This window comes from Scyliorhinus canicula, chromosome 9 (assembly GCF_902713615.1).
Source record: "Scyliorhinus canicula chromosome 9, sScyCan1.1, whole genome shotgun sequence".
In the NCBI taxonomy this organism is placed as follows: domain Eukaryota; kingdom Metazoa; phylum Chordata; class Chondrichthyes; order Carcharhiniformes; family Scyliorhinidae; genus Scyliorhinus; species Scyliorhinus canicula.
Window position 1 is genome coordinate 128,718,730 of NC_052154.1, and position 22,653 is coordinate 128,741,382.

General features: G+C 47.8%; 1 protein-coding gene across 1 annotated transcript in view; it reads left to right on the forward strand.

Moving 5' to 3' along the window:
• Positions 1–22,653, forward strand: part of LOC119971676 (anoctamin-9-like) — a 411,929-nt gene that overhangs the window by 263,897 nt on the left and 125,379 nt on the right. The window contains exons 17-18 of the mRNA XM_038807554.1: positions 1,167–1,264; positions 13,076–13,212. Of these exons, the coding sequence (XP_038663482.1) occupies positions 1,167–1,264; positions 13,076–13,212 (235 nt within the window). The remainder of the gene's footprint in view (positions 1–1,166; positions 1,265–13,075; positions 13,213–22,653) is intronic.

A 22,653-nucleotide genomic window follows, 5' to 3' on the forward strand; every position in this document is an offset into this window, starting at 1 on the left:
GGGCCGATTCTTCCCCCCAGGCGGAGCTAGGAGCGCGGCCCCGTGCGTCATGGCGGCGCGGCCTTGCCGACGGTCGTCAAGGCCGCACGTCAAGCGTCACGGCGGCTGACACGGCCGATGACGTCAGCCGCGCATGCGCAGGTTGGACAACGCCAACCCGCGCATGCGCAGTTGGCATCTTTCTCCTCAGCTGCCCGGCAAGACGTGGCGGCTTGATCTTGTCGGGCGGCGAAGGGGAAAGAGTGCGTCTGTTTTGGACGCTGGCCCGATGATCGGTGGGCACCGATCGTGGGCCTGTCCCCTCCCGAGCACAGTCGTGGTACTCCCGTGCCAATCGGGCCTCTAGATGCCCCAAACGGGCATCTGGCACCCGTTTCACAACGGCAGCGAGCAGGTGTGTTTGCTGCCGTGTTGAAACGGGCGTGAAGGCCCGGCCCATCGGCCTCGGAGAATCGCCGCTCGCCGTAAAAAACGGCGGGCGGCGATTCGTGGCGTGGTTCGGGCATGGGGGGGGGGGAAGAATAGCGGGTGGGCGTGAAAAATGTCGGGAGGCCCTCCCGCTATTCTCCCACCCGGCGTGGGGGGCGGAGAATTGCGCCCCATGCCTTTGAACCTAGCCATGACTTTATGTTTTGGTGATGCCTTTCTCTAAGTTTAAACTGTTATCTTAAGGTACCAGCTTGTTGTATTAGCATAAAATAATCTTGAATTGTTGGAACTAATGGATTTTCAGAACATTTGCAGTGAGGGATATATAGCCAATCTGCAGGCTAACCTAGATGTGATATCTTTGAGTGTATGGGCATAGAGAATCATGCTGTAAAAAGTCTAGAATATTCAATGAGAGCTTGATGTGGACAATGATAAATGTCCATCTTCTACTTCTGTTTTCAGGTCTTGAAGCTACTTTCCATGGTCGTCTCTTGCTGCTACAAGAGTGCATTGCTCCTCTCTGGAGCAGGTGTCTTAAGTGCCAAAAGGGGCAACCCATCGTATCACCCATTTTATGTAGCAGCTTGGCTATATTACCCCACCCTTGCCCACAGATACTGACTGACTGCCTACCTATTTTCTTCAAATTATGTAGGGTAAAATTAATCTCTTAAGACTGTAAACAAACTCATGAATAGAGCAATGGTTGACACCTATGTTCTCTTTCTTTCCAGTGTCATCCAAGTGGTTGTATGACAGATCTCTTAATTCAAATGGCCGTTATTATGGTGTTGAAACAAGTGCTAAGCACCACCTTGGAGTATGCTGTTCCGTAAGTTTACCTTCACCAGCAGTAAACCTGCAACATACAAACCAAAATGTGTGACACACAGGGTAATACATGACTCTGAGGTCGAATTAGTTATATGGGAAATAGGAGCAGGAATTGGCTATTCAGCCACTCAAGCCTATTAGGAATGGGTTAACAAACCTTACAATTGAATACTAATTTGACATCAATTATCCAATAGAAGTCACTGATACATAAAGTGTTACAGGTGGCGCTATTTGGTGGACATTTGTGTGTGAAGTTGGATCAAAGAAATAAAGGTGTTTTGCAGAACTCTTGTTAATCCTTTACTCTCCAGCAACTCGGAAGCTTAAACAGAGCCTGTTCCACTATTCAACTAGATTACGGCTGATTTTCTACCTCAGTGTCATTTTTCCACGCTTTTCCCATATCCCTTGCTAGCTTGAAAAATCAGAAATCTATCCATCTCTGTCTTGAACATACACAATGACTGAGCCTCAACCGCCCTCTAGGGTAGAGAATTCCAAAGATTCCCCTCCCTCTGAGTGAGGGATCTCATTCTGAAACTGTTCACCTGGGTCCTAGACCCCCACCCCATGCCCAGCCAGGGGCAACACCTTTCCAACTTCTACTCTGTTGAGCCGTGTAAGGATTTTGTATGTCTCAATGGAGTCACATCTTATTCTACTAAACGCCAGAGAATACCGACCCAGTCTCCTTCATTTCTTCTCCTAGAACAATCCAACCAACCCAGGGATCCATTCACTGAACTTTTGTTGCATTCCCTCTGTAGCAAGTATATCCTTCCTTAGGTAAGAAGACCAAAACTACACATGCTACTCCAGGTGCGGTCTCACCAAGAGCCTATACAACTGCAGCAATATTGTTTTTACTCTTGTACTCAAATCCTGTGTTCATAAAAGTCAACATACCATTTGCCTTTCTAATTGCTTATTGCAGCTGCATGTTAGCTTTTAATGACTTATGAATAAGAACATCAACGTTTGGACATCAACACTTCCCAATCTCTCACTATTTAAGAACTACTCTGTATTTCTGTTTTTCTCGACAACTTCAGTTGTAGAAAATACCTTTTGTGCAAATTCACATGTTCCAGTTATGGAATTTTCTGCTCTGGAGATGAAGGTGGAATTTTCAAATTTGTGCGCCAAGTACCGTAGCAGGCATGTAAAACGGCAGGTGGGTTTTCGCGCCGTGTTGTCCGCTGCAAAGCTTCTTAAATATTAAACTATGGGAAATGCACTAGAATACTGGTGGGCGGCCTCTGAACTTCCCACCAATATGTGACCTCACCACTGCCTCATACCAGTGGTGCCATATTTTAACCACAATTGCACACAGCGGGATGAAGCACAGCAAGGAAATGGCCTCAAAGCCAAAGAAGACTATTGTTCCCAAGTTCAGCGACGCCTCCCTGGACCACCTGACTGGACGCAGTTCAGGTCGGATGCAATGTCTTTTATCTCACTGCTCTGGCCACAAGTCCACCAACCTTATTACTCTGGTTGAGAACTGTGAGTGCCAACTCGCCATACAAGAGATCTGCTACTCAGTGCAGAAACAGGATGAATGATCTCATCTGTGCCACCAGGGTAAGTTCACCATGTCATTATTCTTACCTCACAGACTCATCAGCCCATCACACAATCACATTGATTTCACAATGGACAGGATTCTGGAGTGAGCTAAGAAGATTAGCTATAATCGACCGAAACGGGAACATGGGGAGGAGATACCAGGACATTAGGACTGATCTGCGAAGAGGCATGCGGCCTTCAACAGGTGAAGGCAGTGTTTTATAAGGGCGTGCAATTTAGTGTGGTATACCTGTGGGTCACAATGGACTCAGAAAGGACCACTTCTTTGATACGCCGGAGCAGGCAAAGGCCTTCATCAGAGAGAAGTTGGGACCTCTGGACCACAAAAAGGGGGATTGTTACATTTGATTTGGAGGGGAGGGAGGATTGTTGAGTTTTTGAAGGACTGGGCACAGTGGTGAGAGAAGGGACATGTTGGCTGTAGTTTGTGGGGACATTGGCGGGGGGGGGGGGAACCATGGGTGAGGGCCACTTTGCTACTGAGGGAGGGAACGGTGGCTAGCAAACAGGAATAGAGTGGTGGGGGGGAGGCTGCAATCTATTGGGCCAGGTTGGTTACAGGCCGAGCTGTTGTTATATTACCATATGTGGTAATACGTTGTGATCTTTGTCTTTAAATCCAGAATGGTCCGTTGTGTTTTTGACAAAGAATCCACCAATCCAATTAATGAAATAAAACTAATTTATTATTAAAACTATTAAGTAAATGAAGTTTGCACATTCTACTGAGCTACAGTTAATAATTAAGTAATATTAAATCTGTCTAGCAGTACTCAATAAACTAAATAGTCACTAACTACACCATGACCTAACCTCATGCTAACTCTGTCTAATCTAATCTCCTAATGCTGTCACCATGCTTTCTCCAATGCTACTCCTTACACTGTACCCAGAATTCCCTCAGGATCTGACTTAAATGCAGAGAACCTCTAGTGGTTGAGATATAATAATTAACCCTTCAAACTTATCTATCTACATATCGTTACAGCTGTTTCTTTGTATGGTGGGGGAATGGGGAATGATGTGATGCCAGGCAGTTTGTGGGCCTGGAGGGGCTGGGCGGAGTGATAAGGGGGGGTGGGGGGTGTGTACTGACAGTGACCAGGGAATTTTCTTTATCTCACTCTAGGGCTGGGGCTGGTGGCCACCTTAGGTGGGCCGGGGACCCAGGAACCTTGATGGGAATTTTGCACTACAGCGCAGATGGCTAACATGTGTGTGTGGGGGGGGGGATTTATCACCTGGAATGTGTGGGGCTTTCGGGGAAGACGGTGAAGAGGGCATGGGTTTTTTCCCATTTAAACATTTAAAGGATTTGGGGCTGACGTGGTGTTCCTACAAGAAGCAAACCTGCAGGAGCAGGACCAGATCAGGTTGCGGAAGGCCGGGGTGAACCAGGTCTTTCACTCTGGTTTGTCAGCAAGGCACAGGGGTTCATGATTATGAGACAATTGTTGGCGGATATTCTGGAATTAGATAGCTGCTAACTGATTTTAGGAGGGAATTTTAAGTGCATTGTGGATCCTGTTGCTCGTTATACTTTCCCTCAATTTGCTCTGTTTTAATTACCTTTGTTCAAGAGTCGCCAGGTATCTTTCTGATACCACCTCAGGGTTCAAAGCTGAATACTGATCAATGACTCAATACGCCAGTTAGTAAGTTTGAAATCAATACACATTTATTTACACACACAGTCAATTATTACTCATGCATAAACTTTACTCGCTAAACCACAACCACTACTAAAAGCCTGTACTTAGCTTCGAGTGGCCCACCCAGTCAGAGGAACAATGGCCGTTGTCCGGTTCTGATACTGCTGGCTTCGAACTGGTATGGAATAGTAGCTAGGAGCGTCTATCTTGTAGCGTACGTTGACCTTTGACTTACTTGGCTGGTGCTTGGCGGGCCTCTCGTTGCTGAGAGCCAAAACCAAGGTGAGAGTTCTTCCAAGAGCTTCCAAGAGAGCGAACTGAACTTGGGGACTCTGTTTTATAGTACCCAGGGGTTCCGCGTCCTTCTGGGCGGACCCCAAACTTGGTCCCAATTAATTGGACCATGTTCCAATCGTTCATTTTGATTTTCTCCAATACCGGAGTTGTTCCCTGATCGTTGGGCGGGTCCTATGTGGCCGTTGGCCTGCCTTTGTTTTAGCTCCCACTGGCGCCGGGGAGCCTGTCCTGGTCTCGATTGTTTCAATGTTTCCTTTTTGTCTCCGGAGATAGCTCATTAATAGGCTAATGGCTATTGGTTTCAGTTCTGTCTGGGTTCTGCAAATCTTAATACACAGGGAACCTTGCACCTGCTTGTTTTCCCTAGTGTTGTCCATTTTTCCCTGCACTCTTTGCGGGTATCCATTTTGGAATCGGGACGTGGCCACCCCAGGTGGCTACAGATAGCTGCTAACTGATTTTAGGAGGGAATTTTAAGTGCATTATGGATCCAAAGTTAGACCGCTCCAGGCGTAGATCGCTGGTTCCTTCGGGGATGGCGAAGGTGCTATCGCATTTATGGAGGAGATGGAGGGTTGGGCGGATCCATGACGGTTTATGCACCCAGGGCCAAGGAGTTTTGGATTTTTTCACCAGTACATAAGGTGTACTCAAGGATCAACATTTTCGTTAAGGGTAGGACCCTGCTTCCTGGGTGAGCATAGTGTATTTGGCTATGCGCCACATTTCGTGAACCTGAAGTTGGAGGCGGGGTGGGCACAACATATAGGCTGGAGGCTAGATGTGGGACTTTTATCAGATCTTTGGTTTTGTACGCAGATTTCCAGGGCATTATAGAACTTTGTGGAATGGATTAGAACGGGATGGTCTCGCCACTGATGCCATTGGTGGCGTTAAAAGCGGTAATTTGGGGAGATCATCTTGTACAAGTCACTCATGGATGGGGAGACCAGCAGGGGATGTCAACAGGTGGTGGATGAGATTTTGGGTGTAGATAATGAGTTTGTGAACACCCCAACACCAGAGCTTTGGGAATGCAGGAGGAAACTGCAAATGCAGTTTGTCCTACTTTCCACAGGTCAGGTAGTGCGCCAGCTGAGGCGCTTAAAGGGGGCGGTATAGGAGTATGGAGATAAGGCTAGCCGCCTGTTTGCTCATCAGTTAAGGTGACAGGAGATTGCAAGGGAGATTGTGCAGGTGCGGGAGCCAAGGGATGGGCTGGTTTCTGCTCCAGAAAAGGTCAACAAGGTGTTTTGAACCCTTTATGTGGGGCTCTGTAGGTTAGAGCCACCAGGGGGCAAGCTGGGGATGATAGAGGTTTGGGAAGGGTTGGAATTTCCTCAGGTGGGGAGGAGTTAAGAGAAGAATTGCGCCAATGGGCTGGAGGAGGTCTGCAGGGCCTTGGCTAAGATGCAGATGGGGAAGGTGGTGGAACCGGACGAGTTTCCGAGAATTCTATAAGTAGCTCATGGATCAGCTAGCCCCATTGATGCTGGGGATGTTTACCGACTCATTGGCATGGGGGTGTGGGCCGGAGACCCTGGGGCAAGCAGTCATATCCCTCCTGAAGAAGGAGAGGTATCCCACAGAGTGTGGATCGTACCACCCAATTTCTTTACTTAAAGTGGATGCAAAACTGTTGGCCAAGGTCTTTCCGTTGATGCTGACGTTGTGCCTCCCAGAGACACTGGGAAGACCAGCTGGGCTTTGTGAAGGGTAGAAAGTTATCGGCTAATATGAGGAAGTTACTTAGCGTGGTTCTCACATTGGCGTTAGGGCCAGATTCGGAAATAATAGTGTCCCTGGAAGAAGAAAAGGTGCTGGACAGGGTTGAATATGTCTCTGCGATGGTGGAGGGTGATAGTGAACAGTGTTGGGTTTTCATTGGATGCTTCCTCAGTCTCCTCATCCAAGTTGTTCTGGAACTGATGGAGTGTTGGTGGCTTCCTGTGGACTTTTCTTGATGGGTGGCTATAATTGAGAGAAGGAGTAATTAGCAATTGGCTGGAGAATAACCTACATTAAATAGCACTTACAATGTTGCTAGGTGGGCGATGACTTTTGGATGGATTCTTTGGCGTGTTGGGAGACGCCAATCTCACCTTCAGCACGGGAATAGTCCTTGCCCTCACAAACCAGCATTGCTGCCTGCTCCTCCAAGGAGTTACCTGAGCTTCAACATTACCCCCTCCAGTCTGGATCTCTCCCCATTGTTGTGGGTGATCTTGTCCTGCATAAAGGCAGATGGATAGACTGTGAGCAGGATGGATGCAAGGGCAGGGTATAAGCATACATGCCTTCACTATGTGCTGAATGGTCCTACATAAGGGCTGATGTTGTGTTTTGTGCAGGCTGTCATAAGAGATTAAGATGTTAAAGTGTATGTGAGAGACTCCGTGGTAATATTCGTTGTGGACTGTAACCCTGAAAATGCCTGATGACTTCATAAAAGTCTGAGTTGAAAGTGAGGAGAAGGTTGACTTATCCTGGACGAGCAAAGTAGATCATTCATTCTTTGTTGGCACTGGAGTGCGTCCCTCTTCTGTGGTCCACAGATGCTGAACTTGTTTATGCATATAACATGAGCTGGCACATGGATGATTTGGAACGGCAACCCACACCGCTGGTCAGCTGGAGTCATGCTGACTTTCCAGCCCACCACCGCACCTAATCTCCGGAATGGAATATTTTTTACAATTAAGTACCCCATGATTACTGTCTTATCTTTGTACAGGCACTGCTAATTTCCTGATTTATACCTTATTGTTGATGCTTATAAACAGCTGCTTCCAGTGTTTGTTGTCCCTTTCTCTTTCTTAGTTCCACTAAAACTGTTCATGCAACCTGATCTTCCAATCGAAGATCCTTTCTCATAAATGTATTGATCTCATCCTTTATTAACAGTGCTACTGACTTCTATTTCTATTATGTCCGATCCTTCCTAAATAGCGAAAACCCTTAAATATTCAGTGAATTCCTAGCCTTGGTCACCCTTCAGCCATGTCTCTGTATTGACAATCAGATCATATCTGTTTACTTCTGTTTGTGCCGTCAGTCATCTACTTTGTTGAAAATGCTATATACCTTCATATAGAATCCATTTAATTCTCTCTTATCATTTTTGCAACCTTTAGGCTTTTCAGCTAACGCACTCTTAATACGTTCTGTCCCTTCCTACCACATCTGATTATCATTTTGCTTATCATTGCTCTCTTATCCCCCTTTTCTCTCTTTAATTTACCACATCTTCCTTTACATAATCTCTCACCCCCATTATTTGCTTTGGGAGATTGGATGTGTTTGATGCTGGCGTGGAGGATTGGATGTAATACACAGAGCGTATGTGATTTTTTTTTCAGGGCTAAAGCTATAAGTGGTGATGAGCGACAAGACAGTAATACTCTTGACTGCCTGTGGAGCTCTCACCTTCAGCGTGATGAAAAGCCGAACATACCCTGCAGCCCTGGACTCCAAAACATTTGAAGAGCTAGTAGCAGGAGTGGCAAACTATTATGTCCCCAAGCCATTGGTCATAACGTTATTGGTTTAACATAGTTGAGAGGACCCCAGGGAAGTCTGGTACCGATAGCTGAATTTTGTAATTATAGGCCTAACCATCCCAAGATGCTGCGGAACCGGTTGGTTTGTGGCGTGAATAATATGACAACCAACGAAAGATACTGGTCAAACCATTATTAGATCTTAAGAAGGTCATACAAATTTTGCTCTCAAGAGAAAGTGCAGAAAAGGGAGTACAGGAACTTCAAGGGATGGAAGGGAACAGTGTGGGATGTACCCTCTCCCAGCATTCAGTGCCCACCAGATTAGGAATCCCTGGATCTCTACCTTGGGGGTGAACACCTCCGAGGCCAGGGCCACGGATCTAGGACTGCATTGACTAGGCCAGGTACGTCCCCTGAATCTATAGAGGGAGACCCCAGACTATATGGGACATGTGGCCGGAGAAATGGGAAAGGATGGTCAGCAAACGCGCTATTCCGCCCGAGGTAGGCATCAATCTAGAGCCCATACTTTTCATTTGAAAAGGCCTGATGATGAATGCATGTAGCTGAACTGCATTGCGGCACCCAAGGTTGCCCCCATTTGGATCACCGTTCAAATAATGGCGTTGGACATGGGAGCCGCAGTCTCAGTCATAGGTAAACAAACATTTGAAAAAATTCAGTCTGGAGTAAAACAGTTGACTTTATGTGATATAGAGGCAAGACTGACAACCTATTCGGGGAACCACTTGCCATTGCTGGGACCACAATGATCCCAGTGATTTACAGGCAACAATCTAAGACTGCCATTGATTGTGGTGAAAGGACAAGGCCCTAGTCTGTTAGGCTGCGATTGGCTATAAGACTTTGCCTAGATTGGCAATGGATTTTTCAAATGAGTAATGTAGGCCTCCGTGAGGTGTTGGGGAAATACTCCAAAGTTTTCCAAACCAGGCTGGGGAAAATCAAGAGAGCTATGTCAACCGTGGAGCACAGTCTAAATATTTCCGGGCCCGCTTGGTCCCCTATGCGCTACGAGTGAAAGTTGAGACAGAGCTCAGCCGATTAGGGCAACACGGTAGCACAGTGGGTAGCACTGTTGCTTCTCAGCTCCACGGTCCCGGGTTCGATTACCAGCTTGGGTCACTGTCAGTGCAGAGTCTGCACCTTTTCCCTGTGTCTGTGTGGGTTTCCTCCGGTGCTCCGATTTCTTCCCACAAGTCTCGAAAAATCTGCTGTTAGTAATTTGGACATTCTGAATTCTCCCTCTGTGTACCCGAACAGGCTCCGGAATGTGGCGACTAGGGGATTTTCACAGTAACTTCATTACAGTGTTAATGTAAGCCTACTTATTACAATAAAGATTATTATAAAGTTTATTATTATTATAGAGGGCCTCGGGATCATTTGGCCGGTAAAATTCGCTGATTGGGCAGCACCGATAGTCCCGGCCTTAAGCTGAATAAAACTGTTCAACTTTGTGGTGACTACAAATTGACAATAAATAGGGCCTCCCAATTGAATTGGTGCCTGATACCACACATTGAGGAATTGTATGCAAAACTGGCTGGAGGTCATTCATTTACAAAGCTTGACATGAATCATGCCTATCTTCAGCTGGAGTTGGATCCTGAGTCTAGACAATATGTAGCCATAAATACCCACAGGAGCTTTTATAGATACACTAGATTGCCCTTCAGTGTATGAACAATGCCTGCGCCATTTTCCAGCGCGTCATGGAAAACATTCTGAGGGGCCTGCCACATGTGGCAAATTTTTGGGTGACGTATTGGTGACAGGTATGACGGAGTTAGACCACTTAAGCAACTTAGACAAGATACTCTATCGCTTTTCAGAATCGCACTTCCATCTCAAAAGAGATAAGTGCATATACCTCGCCAGGGAGATAATTTACTTAGGCTACCGCATAGACAGGGATGGACTATAACTGGTGGAAGAGGAGGTACGAGCAATCCAACTGGCTCCCACACCAGAGAACACAACTGAGCTGCGCTCGTTTCCAGGGCTTGTGAATTATTATGGAAAATTGCACATCCCAGGAGAGAAAAAACAGCCCTTGGGCATTGTTATGGGCCAGGGTTTAGAAAACTCCAAAGTATATCATTGAGTTCACCTGACCTACAACTGTTTATTGGATGTGGCTGGAATGAGCACAAGAGCCTGCCTTTCAGGTGTTATTCAACAGAGTTTGCTTTTAATCAAAAAAACAAACTTCATTCTACGAATTTAGTTAACATTTGTATAAACACACGTGCAAGAATTTTTATCAACTACAAACGTAAAGACCCCACACAGCTACAGTAATCTATGTATAACCCTTAATGAATCCCCCCTTTACTGTTCCAAATTAATAACAAGATCCAAGTAAAAAACAGAACCACTTTTCAAAGGTGTGGCCCAGCGCACGGCATTCTTACTGGTATAAGACTTGGCATTGATACTCTTGTTTCCTTTTCAAACACCAGGTTTGAATTCCTTCCAGAACGCAATTATCTCTTTTAAGTTAGCAGACAGTCTGGAAACAGCTTTTAAAATGAAGATAGAGAAACCCTTCTTTCAACCTGTGCAGTACAAACTAGTCCAAACTGAAAGCGAAAGTAAACCCACAGAGCCACAAACCAGCTCCGAACTCAAAGCGAAAGTAAAACCTCACAGAGCCGCAGCCCAGCTCCATCCACACAATTACATCACTGAAGCCATGTGATAAGACAAAAACATTTCTTAAAGAGACACACCCATGACACCCCCCCAGAAAAAAAATAAACCAACTTCAAAGATGGTTTCATTTTTCACCTGTCCATTAATACCATTTGATAATAAACATACATTTTTTAGACAAAAACCAAATTGGCAAATATAGATAATAATCAAGTCCATTTTAGTTTTGTCTTGCTGCAATTGGAATCCCTCTTGAGTGGCAGTCTCTTTGGACAAGAAGGTCTCTGCACAATCCATCCATTTCTCTACGCCTCGGCATCTTCCTTTAAGATCAGGTACTTTTGTTCAATCCGATCACAAAGCCTCTTGTCCATGACAGCATCAAGAACACTACAGGAAGATGCGTTTACTCAAGTAAAGATGAAGCTAACTTCATCCGGTCTGATGCATTATGATTCCATCAAACCACTGGTAATCACATGCAATGCCTCTCCATTCAGCATTGGTGGCGTGTTATCACACCGTATGGACACTGTTAGAGAGTGATTGATCGCACACACCTCCAGTACATTAATCGCGGCAGAGAGGAACCTCGCCCAAATCGAGAAAGATGGATTGGCTGTAATTATCAAAGTCAAATGTTCCATCAATACGTGTCTGGGTGGCGTTTTACAATACTGTGTATCACAAACCGTTGTTGGGACCCTTCAAGGCGGATAAGACTATCCTTTCCAGATTGTCAGCCCACAACCAGAGATGGATTCTTTCGTTGGCGGCGTATGAATACAAGGGGAGCACGGTAGCATGGTGGTTAGCATAAATGCTTCACAGCTCCAGGGTCCCAGGTTCGATTCCCAGCTGGGTCACTGTCTGTGTGGAGTCTGCACGTCCTCCCCGTGTGTGCGTGGGTTTCCTCCGGGTGCTCCGGTTTCCTCCCGCAGTCCAAAGATGTGCGGGCTAGGTGGATTGGCCATGCTAAATTGCCCGTAGTGTCCTAAAAGTAAGGTTAAGGGTTACGGGTATAGGGTGGATAGGGTATAGGGTTTGAGTAGGGAGATCATTGCTCGGCACAACATCGAGGGCCGAAGGGCCTGTTCTGTGCTGTACTGTTCTATGTTCTATGATTCAAAAACTGCAGCTCTCTTTCAGTACACATGGTATCCTGGAGGTGTTGGTCACTGGCAACGGCATGCCTTTTACTAGCGAAGAGTTTGGACTTTCATGAAGGCAAACGGGGGGCGGAATTCTCCCAACGGGAGACTAAGTGCCGACGCCGGAGTGAAAACCGGAGTTTCACTCCAGCGTCGGAGGCCGCTCCTCGCCCACTATTCTCCCACCCCCGGGGGGCTAGGAGCGGCGCCGCGTCATTTACGCGCGCCGGGCCTTGGTACCGCGTTTATGCGGCGCCGCATAAATTACGCGGCCGGAGAATTTCACCTGGGGTGTGACACATCCGCATGGCAGACCAAGTTTCATGCCAGGTTCTTGCTCAGGACCGAGTAATGAAGAAGCATGTAGACCACCTCAGATGGAGGAGACCAGCTCAATGCAAAGTTCCTTCAAAGGTAACAGTTTCAAGTCAGACAGCCACGGCAGCAATGAATCAAAGGGCGTTGCTCCCTGAGGGACCCAACACAGAGATGCAGGAGGAGCCCCAAAGGCACAAAAGGAACAATCATGGGCGATAAAGAGCGGGCCCTCTCCTGCTCCACCTTCCTCTGATGGGTCTTTGGACTTTGGGGTGGGTGGGATATGAAAGCCCACACAAGACCTATGGGGATGTCCCAATTAGCCTTCCCATGAGCCTTGTTGAATATGAGCTTCCTTCTCCACTGAGGGCAAAGGGGCCATCAGCGGAGTAAATGGACTCTAGTATAAAAGCCGGCCCCAGATGAGAGCCGAGCATGAATAGTCTGAGCTGGGACCTGAAGTGTACCTTGTATATAGTTTACTTTGTAATAAAACAGTGTTCTTTACACCTCTCGATTGGGCACCTCTGTGGCCACGAAAGAAGTGCAACGTGTACTATGATGTTATATGTAACAGTGTACTCGATTACCTTTAATTACCTATGTTTTACAGAGCCTTTAAACGTAACTGGAGGAATAAAAGAAGGTTCTCTAAAAAGAATGTGGAGAAGATAACTAAATACTGGATCAAAAACTACAGCTTAAATGAATTTAACTCTTATTCTTTTTTCAATGAATTTTTAGAAATGGGTAAGTCCATTACATTTAAACTCATTTTACCTTATACCCAACTCAAATACTTTCCTTATTGTAGTGTAGAGCTCTTTATCTTCTAAAGTGTTTCAAATAGATGTTTTAATATTTGCTTTCCTGAAAGAGGGCAGCTTTATATAGCTTGTTATGTTTTGTAACTCTTTTACAGTACTTCACGGTCATTTTATTAGTTTTACGCATTGGTGGGATTTTATGCAGCCTACAACCCTTCGGAAATGTGGCATGCAGGATGCACGAATTAGGCGGGATGGAAAATTTTGATTGCCAAAAGGTGGAAATGGAGAGATAAAGTCAGCAGTGTGTTTGTGGCGCGTTGAGCGTTATGTAGGCCTGTGACAGATTCCTACTTGTAATATATTTGCATTCCATGAATACTTATTAGGCAAAGACATTTTAATTATATTCTACCTTAAGATAAAGTCAATGACACATGAGAATCTCATTGCACCTAGTCCACAGTCGTTTAAAGGTGGCATGCACCTGTTGGCTTTGTGCTATTATGTGTAAGGTCAGCAGGTTTTCTTGTTTAACTATGACACGAGATGGGAGTGGAAGAATGGACTCTTGCTTGGAGACTCGGCACTGGAAAGGCTCAATCTAACAGTGCAGAACTCCCTCATTGCCTTGAAATAACAGCTGAGTAATATACACAAATCCCTGATGTGGACCTAATGTCATAAGTCTCTTACTTAAGGAGAGTGATGGTGGATGTAATGATATGTATAATCGAAGGAGAGTAAAGGGTTAACAAGATGATAATCATGTATATCAACACTAGATGGTATCACTAAGTAGTCTTATAAAAGGCTGCGTTCTAAGCATTCTGGGAGAAGCTGATGGAGAAGAATCGTGAGAGGTTGAGTTAGAGTGGCGGTTGTATTAGAGAGACATAATAGATTACTGTAACATAGATTCAATACTATTATTTTGTTAGCTATTACTCAGTAGAGTGTGCAAACCATTTAAAGTAGTGTCAAATAAATTAGCTTTGTTTTGAATACATAGCTTAATGTTCTTTGTAAACATTGCAACTTTTGACTATCTTGGAGAACAATACAAGGAACATTACAGTGGAGTATCCATTTTTCTTCCATCACATGGCTGATCTGGAATCTCCCCCATTCTTACTGCCTGTCATTGGCATATGTGGAAGTATTTATAAATTGATGCTCCGCCTGTGTGGCCATGTAATTAACTTACTTACCTTGGCAAACAAGTCCTGGAATGGAACTTCATAGAATCACAGAAAAATATAGTCCCGAATAGGCCCTTCGGCCCATCAAGTCTGCACTGCCGCATGAAAGGCACCTGATCTGCCAATCCTAATCCCATTTTCAAGCACTTGGCCATAGCCTTGAATGTAAAGATGTGCTAAGTGCTCATGCAGATACTTTTTAAAAGGATGTGAAGCAACTCACCTCTACCACCCTCCTATGCAGTACATTCCAGACTGTCAATCTGGGTAAAAAAAGTTTTCCGCAAATCCCCCCTGAACCTCCCGCCCCCTCATAACTTGTTACCCCTCATAACCAACCCTTCAACTAAGGGGAACAGCTATTTTCTATCCACTTTGTCCATGCCCTCATAATCTTGTACACCTCAATCAGGATGCCCCTCAGTCTTCTCTGCTCTTTTGAAAACAACCCACACATATAAGACCATAAGACATAGGAGCAGAATTAGACCACTTGGCCTATCGAGTCTGCTCCGCCATTCAATCATGGCTGATATTTTCTCATCACCATTCTCCTGCCTTCTCCCCATAACCCCTGATCCCCTTATTAATCAAGATCCATCTTGTCCAACCTCTCTTTCTAACTTAAATGTTCCATCCCAGGCAACATCCTGGTGAAACGCTCCAGTGCAATCACATCCTTCTTATAATGTGGCGACCAGAAGTGCACACAGTACTCCAGCTGTGACCTCACCAATGTTCTGTATACTCCAACATGACTGCCTTGCTTTTGTAATCTATGCCTCGATTGACAAAGGCAAGTGTACTAATTCAGCAAGGGGTTGGGAACCTGAATTGTAGCTCCAGTATACAGGAGGTTGAGAGTAGTGAGGTCATGAGTAAGGTTTCAAGGTTGCAGGAGTGTACCGGCAGGCAGGAAAGTGGTTTAAAGTGTGTCTACTTCAACGCCAGGAGCATCCGGAATAAGGTGGATGAACTTGCAACATGGGTTGGTACCTGGGACTTCGATGTTGTGGCCAATTCGGAGACGTGGATAGAGCAGGGACAGGAATGGTTGTTACAGGTTCCGGGGTTTAGATATTTCAGTAAGCTCAGGGAAGGTGATAACAGAGGGGAGGGATGGCATTGTTGGTCAAGAACAGTATTACGGTGGTAGAAAGGACGTTTGATGAGGACTCATCTACTGAGGTAGTATGGGCTGAGGTTAGAAACAGGAAGGGAGAGGTCAACCTGTTGGGAGTTTTCTATAGGCCTCTGAAAAGTTCCAGAGATGTAGAGGAAAGAATTGCAAAAATGATTCTGGATAGGAGTGAACGTAACAGGGTAGTTGTTATGGGGGACTTTAACTTTCCAAATATTGACTGGAAACGTTACAGTTCGAGTACTTTATATGGGTCTGTTTTTGTCCAATCTGTGCAGGAGGGTTTCCTGACACAGTATGTAGATAGGCCAACAAGAGGCCAAGCCACATTGGATTTGGTACCTGGTAATGAACCAGGACAGGTGTTAGTTTTGGAGGTAGGTGAGCACTTTGGTGATAGTGACCACAATTCAGTTATGTTTACTTTAACAATGGAAAGGTATAGGTATATATCGCAGGGCAAGAGTTATAGCTGCGGGAAAGGCAATTATGATGATATGAGGCAAGACTTAGGATGCATAGGATGGGGAAGGAAACTGCAGGGGATGGGAACAATTGAAATGTGGAGCTCGTTCAAGGAACAGCTACTGCGTGTCCTTGATAAGTATGCATCTGTCAGGCAGGGAGGAAGTGGTCGAGTGAGGGAACCGTGGTTTAATAAAGTAGTTGAATCACTTGTCAAGAGGAAGAAGGAGGCTTATGTAAAGATGAGACGTGAAGGTTCAGTTAGGGCACTCGAGAGTTACAAGTTAGCCAGGAAGGACCTAAAGAGAGAGCTAAGAAGAGCCAGGAGCGGACATGAGAAGTCTTTGGCAGGTATGATCAAGGATAACCCTAAAGCTTTCTATAGGTATGTCAGGAATAAAAGAATGACTCGGGTAAGAGTAGGGCCAGTCAAGGACAGTAGTGGGAAGTTGTACGTGGAGTCCGAGGAGATAGGAGAGGTGCTAAATAAATATTTTTCGTCAGTATTCACACAGGAAAAAGACAATGTGGTCGAGGAGAATACTGAGATACAGACTACTAGACTAGAAGGGCTTGAGGTTCATAAGGAGGAGATGTTAGCAATTCTGGAAAGTGTGAAAATAGATAAGTTCCCTGGGCCGGATGTGATTTATCCTAGGATTCTCTGGGAAGCTAGGGAGGAGATTGCTGAGCCTTTGGCTTTGATCTTTATGTCATCATTGTCTACAGGAATAGTGCCAGAAGACTGGAGGGTAGCAAATGTTGAGCTCTTGTTCACGAAGGGGAGTAGAGACAACACCGGTAACTATAGACCAGTGAGCCTTACTTCTGTTGTGGGCAAAGTCTTGGAAAGGTTTATAAGAGATAGGATTTATAATCATCTAGAAAGGAATAATTTGATTAGGGATAGTCAACACGGTTTTGTGAAAGGTAGGTCGTGCCTCACAAACCTTATTGAGTTCTTTAAGGAGGTGACCAAACAGGTGGACGAGGGTAAAGCAGTTGATGTGGTGTATATGGATTTCAGTAAAGCGTTTGATAAGGTTCCCCTTGTTAAGCTATTGCAGAATATATGGAGGCATGGGATTCAGGGTGATTTAGCAGTTTGGATCAGAAATTGGCGAGCTGTAAGAAGACAGAGGGTGGTGGTTGATGGGAAATGTTCAGCCTGGAGTTCAGTTACTAGTGGTGTTTCACAAGGATCTGTTCTGGGGCCACTGCTGTTTGTCATTTTTATAAATGATCTGGAGGAGGGTGTAGAAGGATGGGTGAGTAAATTTGCAGATGACACTAAAGTCGGTGGATTTGTGGACAGTGCGGAAGGATGTTGCAGGTTACAGAGGGACATAGATAAGCTGCAGAGCTGGGTTGAGAGGTGGCAAATGAAGTTTAATGTAGAAAAGTGTGAGGTGATTCATTTTGGAAGGAGTAACAAGAATACAGAGTACTGGGCTAATGGTAAGGTTCTTGGTAGTGTGGATGAGCAGAGAGATCTTGGTGTCCATGTACATAGATCCCTGAAAGTTGCCACCCAGATTGATAGGGTTGTTAAGAAGGCTTACGGTGTGTTAGCTTTTATTGGTAGAGAGATTGAGTTTCGGAGCCATGAGGTCATGTTGCAGCTTTCCAGAAAGGCGGCATTTGTGGAACGACAAATATAATTTTACCAGCCCTTTGGTGTTTTACTGGGAGGTTGGGAGGGCTAGCAAAATACAAGGGATGGGGCCGAGTGGCATGCACATAATCTTCCCACCTACATGTAATTTTGCTAGTGCTGGGCCAGATAGCAGACAGGCTGCCTCCCTAAAGTGCATTTTTGTCACTTCGTAACTGATGGAACCATCAATTCAGCAAACACGTGTAGTTGGATCTGAACAGAGGCTTTAATACACTTACAACAGAGCCAGCCTATTCGTCGTTGAACTTCAGATGAAATGGCAGGCTGGCTCTACGGCACTGATCTTTATACATCGGTCCCAGGGGGAGGAGTCCTGGGCGGAGCCAAGGGAGGAGCCCAGTACAAACTCTCGCATACTCCCAGAGCGACTCCCCCTGGTGGTCAGTTAGTGCAACTGCACTTACAATGGTGGATAGTGAACATATATACATGGAGTGATATTTGGCAACTATATGTAGTGTGAATCACATTCACCATATTCACCCCCTGTTAAAAAAATCAAGTCCGGCGGGGGTGATGGCTCAAAGAGTCAGTCTGTCCGCTGGACGAATTGTCCGTTTTGATCTGCGGAGCACCGGGGTTGCAGCCTCTTGCGGTAGCTGGGCGGGCTTCGAGATCTGGGGTACGCTTGCCGGCTCCGGGGCGAGTCTTGTCCGAGCCTCATACACCTCCTGGTCGAATGGGGGCGCGGGGGGCGGGCTGCTGCTGGCGCTCGGGACTGGTGGGGTGAGCTCGCAGAATCGGGGGCGCAAGGGGGCGGCCGCATAGGGAAATGGGAAAGGAGTTCCTCGGTGGGAGTAGATGGGGGGCTGGATCCAGCGGGAGGGCTACTGTGTCCTGGCGAACGTCCGGGAACTCAACAAATGCGTACTGTGGGTTGGAATGAAGCAGGCGCACCTTTTCAACAATGGGGTCGGTCATGTGCGCTATGACGTGCTTCCTTAGGAGAACCGGGCCTGGCGTCCTCAGCCACGCCGGAAGTGAGACCCCTGTGGTAGTGCCCCTGGAAAAAATGAAGAGCCGCTCGTGGGGGGTTTGGTTGGTAGCTGTACACAGGAGGGATCTAATTGCGTGGAGCGCGTCAGGGAGGACTTCCTGCCATTGGGAAACTTGGAGCTTCCTGGACCTGAGGGTCAGTAGGACGGTCTTCCAGACCGTCGTGTTCTCCCTCTCCACCTGTCCGTTCCCCCTGGGGTTGTAACTGGTAGTCCTGCTCGAGGCGATGCCCTTGTCGAGCAGGTACTGACACAGCTCGTCACTCATAAAGGACGCACCCCGGTCGCTGTGCACGTAGCTGGGGAAATCGAACAGGGTGAAGACACTATGCAGGGCCCTAATGACTGTGTGGGAGGTCATATCGGGGCATGGGATGGCGAAGGGGAATTGGAAGAACTCGTCAATAATGTTAAGGAAGTAAATGTTTTTGTTAGTGGAAGGGAGTGGACCTTTGAAATCGATCGCAAGGCGTTCAAAGGGCCTAGAAGCCTTGACCAGGTGGGCCCTGTCTGGTCTATAGAAGTGCGGTTTGCACTCCGCACAGATCGGGCAGTCCCTGGTGACCGCTTTTACCTCCTCATTGGAGAAAGGCAGGTTTCGGGCTCTGATGTAGTGGGCGAGCCGGGTGACCCCTGGGTGACAGAGGTCATCGTGGATGGCTTTTAGGCAGCTGATCGCGCGCTGGCGCATGTCCCACAGGATAGGGCATCCGAGGGCTCGTTGAGCTTCCCTGGTCGATATTTGGTATCGTAATTGTAGGTGGAGAGTTCAATCCTCCACCGAAGAATTTTGTCATTTTTAATTTTGCCCCTTTGCGAGTTGTCGAACATGAAGGCTACTGACCGTTGGTCGGTGATGAGGGTGAACCTCCTACCTCCGAGGTAGTGCCTCCAGTGTCGGACAGCCTCCACGATGGAACATAGAACATAGAACAGTACAGCACAGAACAGGCCCTTCGGCCCTCGATGTTGTGCCGAGCAATGATCACCCTACTTAAACCCACGTAACCCGTATACCCGTAACCCAACAATCCCCCCATTAACCTTACACTACGGGCAATTTAGCATGGCCAATCCACCTAACCCGCACATCTTTGGACTGTGGGAGGAAACCGGAGCACCCGGAGGAAACCCACGCACACAGTGGGAGGACGTGCAGACTCTGCACAGACAGTGACCCAGCCGGGAATCGAACCTGGGACCCTGGAGCTGTGAAGCATTGATGCTAACCACCATGCTACCGTGAGGCTTGTGCTTTGTTCTCGACCGAGGAGTGTCGGAGTTCTGAAGCGGATAGGGTACGGGAGAAAAATGCAACGGGCCGCCCTGCTTGGTTTAAAGTGGCTGCTAGCGCTACCTCTGAGGCGTCGCTCTCAACCTGAAAGGGAGTGGATTCATCCACCGCCTGCATGGCTGCTTTGGCGATGTCGTCCCTGATGCAGCTGAAGGCTTGGCGCGCCTCAGCAGACAGGGGAAATAGTGTGGCCTTGAAGAGTGGGCGGGCTTTGTCCACATATTGGGGACCCACTGGGCGTAGTACGAAAAGAGCCCCAAGCACCGTTTGAGGGCCATGGGGGAGGGGGAGTTCTAAGAGGTCTAAGAGGTTCTAAGAGGTTCTAAGAGGCATGCGGTCCGGGTCTGGGCCCAGGACTCCGTTCTCCACGACGTAGCCAAGAATGGCTAGTCTGTTTGTGCGGAACACGCATTTCTCCTTGTTATATGTAAGGTTTAATTTTTGGGCCGTCTGGAGAAAATGGTGGAGGTTGGCGTCGTGGTCCTGCTGGTCATGGCCGCAGATGGTAACATTATCCAGATACGGAAACGTGGCCCGCAACCCGTACTGGTCTACCATTCGGTCCATTGCTCGTTGGAACACTGAAACTCCGTTAGTGACGCCGAAGGGAACCCAGAGGAAATGGAAGAGGCGGCCATCGGCCTCGAACGCCGTGTAGTGGCGGTCCTCCGGGCGGATTGGGAGCTGCTGGTATGCAGACTTCAGATCCACCGTGAAAAATACCCGATATTGGGCGATCTGGTTTACCATGTCTGCAATTCTGGGGAGGGGATACGTGTCTAGGAGCGTAAAGCGATTGATGGTCTGGCTATAATCGACGACCATGCGGAATCTTTCCCCGGTCTTGACGACCACACCCTGAGCTCTCCAGCGACTGTTACTGGCCTCTATGATCCCCTCACTGAGCAGCCTTTGGACCTCCGTTCTGATAAATACCCTATCCTGCAGGCTGTACCGCCTGCTGCGGGTGGCTACCGGTTTGCAATCCGGGGTGAGGTTGGCGAAATGAGGAGGGGGGGGGGGGGCGATGCGCAGCGTGGTGAGGATGCAGATAGTGAGTGGGGGCAGGGGCCCGCCGAAACTGAGGGTGAGACTCTTGAGGTTACATTGGAAATCCAAGCCTAAGAGGAGTGGCGCGCAGAGGTCGGGCAAGACATACAGTTTAAATTTGGAATAGCTAGCGCCTCGAATCGTTAGCGTTGCTGTAGTGCGGCCCTGGATTTGGATGGAATGGGAGCCCGAAGCGAGGGCGATAGTTTGGTTGACGGGATAAATAGGGAGGGAACAGCGTCTTACCAGCTCTGGGTGTATGAAGCTCTCTGTGCTCCCGGAGTCGAAGAGGCACGACGTGTTGTACCCGTTGATCTGGACCTCCGTCATCGAATTTCTCAGATGCTTGGGGCGAGATTGGTCGAGTGTGACCGCGTTGAGTTGCGGGCGGCGTGGTGGGTGCCAGGGGGAGGCGAAGTCTTCCGATCGGGCGTCCTGTCGAGTAGATGCCGCTGCGTTCTGGCGAGCTTGATGCAGGAACACTGCGCTGAGTTGCAGGCCATGTGGTGACTGCCCGGGGAGGTCGTACTCCTCCGATGAGCTGTTTGAGTCTGGGGATGCAGCTCGGGACCGTGGATCGCATGTGGAGGGTGGTGATGAAGATGGCTTCCAAGATGGCGGCCCCCATGAATCGCACGTGGCCGGCCGCATGCTGGGGGTTTGCCAAGATGGCGGCCCCCATGGATCGCACGTGGCGGGAGGGGGCGGAGCCTGAGCGTAGGCCACAGCGTTCCGGGCCCCGCGGGCCTGCTGCTGCTGGGGGCGATGTTTTTGGACTGTTGGGGTGTTGAGGGCTGGGGCCCTTCTGCCGAGGCACACTCTAGCATAGTGGCCTTTCTTCCCGCAGCTGCTGCAGGTCGCGGATTGGGCTGAGCAGTGCTGCCGCGTGTGCTGGCTTTGTCCACAGAAGTGGCAGGCTGGAGCAGTTGAATAACTAGTTTGGGGAGCTGAATAGTGGCAGGCTGGAGCAGTTGAATAACTGGTTTGGCGAGCTGAGTAGCTGGCTGGGGAAGCTGAGTAATTAGCTGGAGCAGCTGGATAGCTTGAGTAGTTGACTGGGACAGTAGGGCGACCAGCTGTGGTAGCGCGATAGTTGGGGGGCCTTGCTGTCACAGGCTTGGGGGGTCCTCAGGTCAGGGGCTCATGCGGGGTTAGCGGGGTCCGTGGGAAACGAGGTGAGGCTGCGGAAGGAAACTTCCATTGTGATAGCAGCCTCTACGGTAGTCTCTAAGCCCTGGGCCCCATTTTCTAATAGTCTCTGGCGTACGTAGCTAGATCGAAGGCCCGCTACAAAAACATCCCGCACAGCAAGCTCCCTATGTTCGGCCACGGTTACGGCCTGGTAATTGCAGTCATTTGAGAGATTGTTCAACTCGCGTGCAAATTCAGCTAAAGTTTCAGTAGACCGTTGTCGGTGAGTCGTGAACACATGGCGGGCAAAGACCTCGTTCATGGGCCTAATATACATTTTGTCCAAAATCGCCAGCGCTGCGGTGTAGGAACCGGCTGGATTTAGTCGTGTAGAAATTCTGTGGCTTACCCTCACGTGCAGTAGGCTGAGCTTTTGTTCCTCCGTAGTTTCAGCGGTGCTGATTTTGG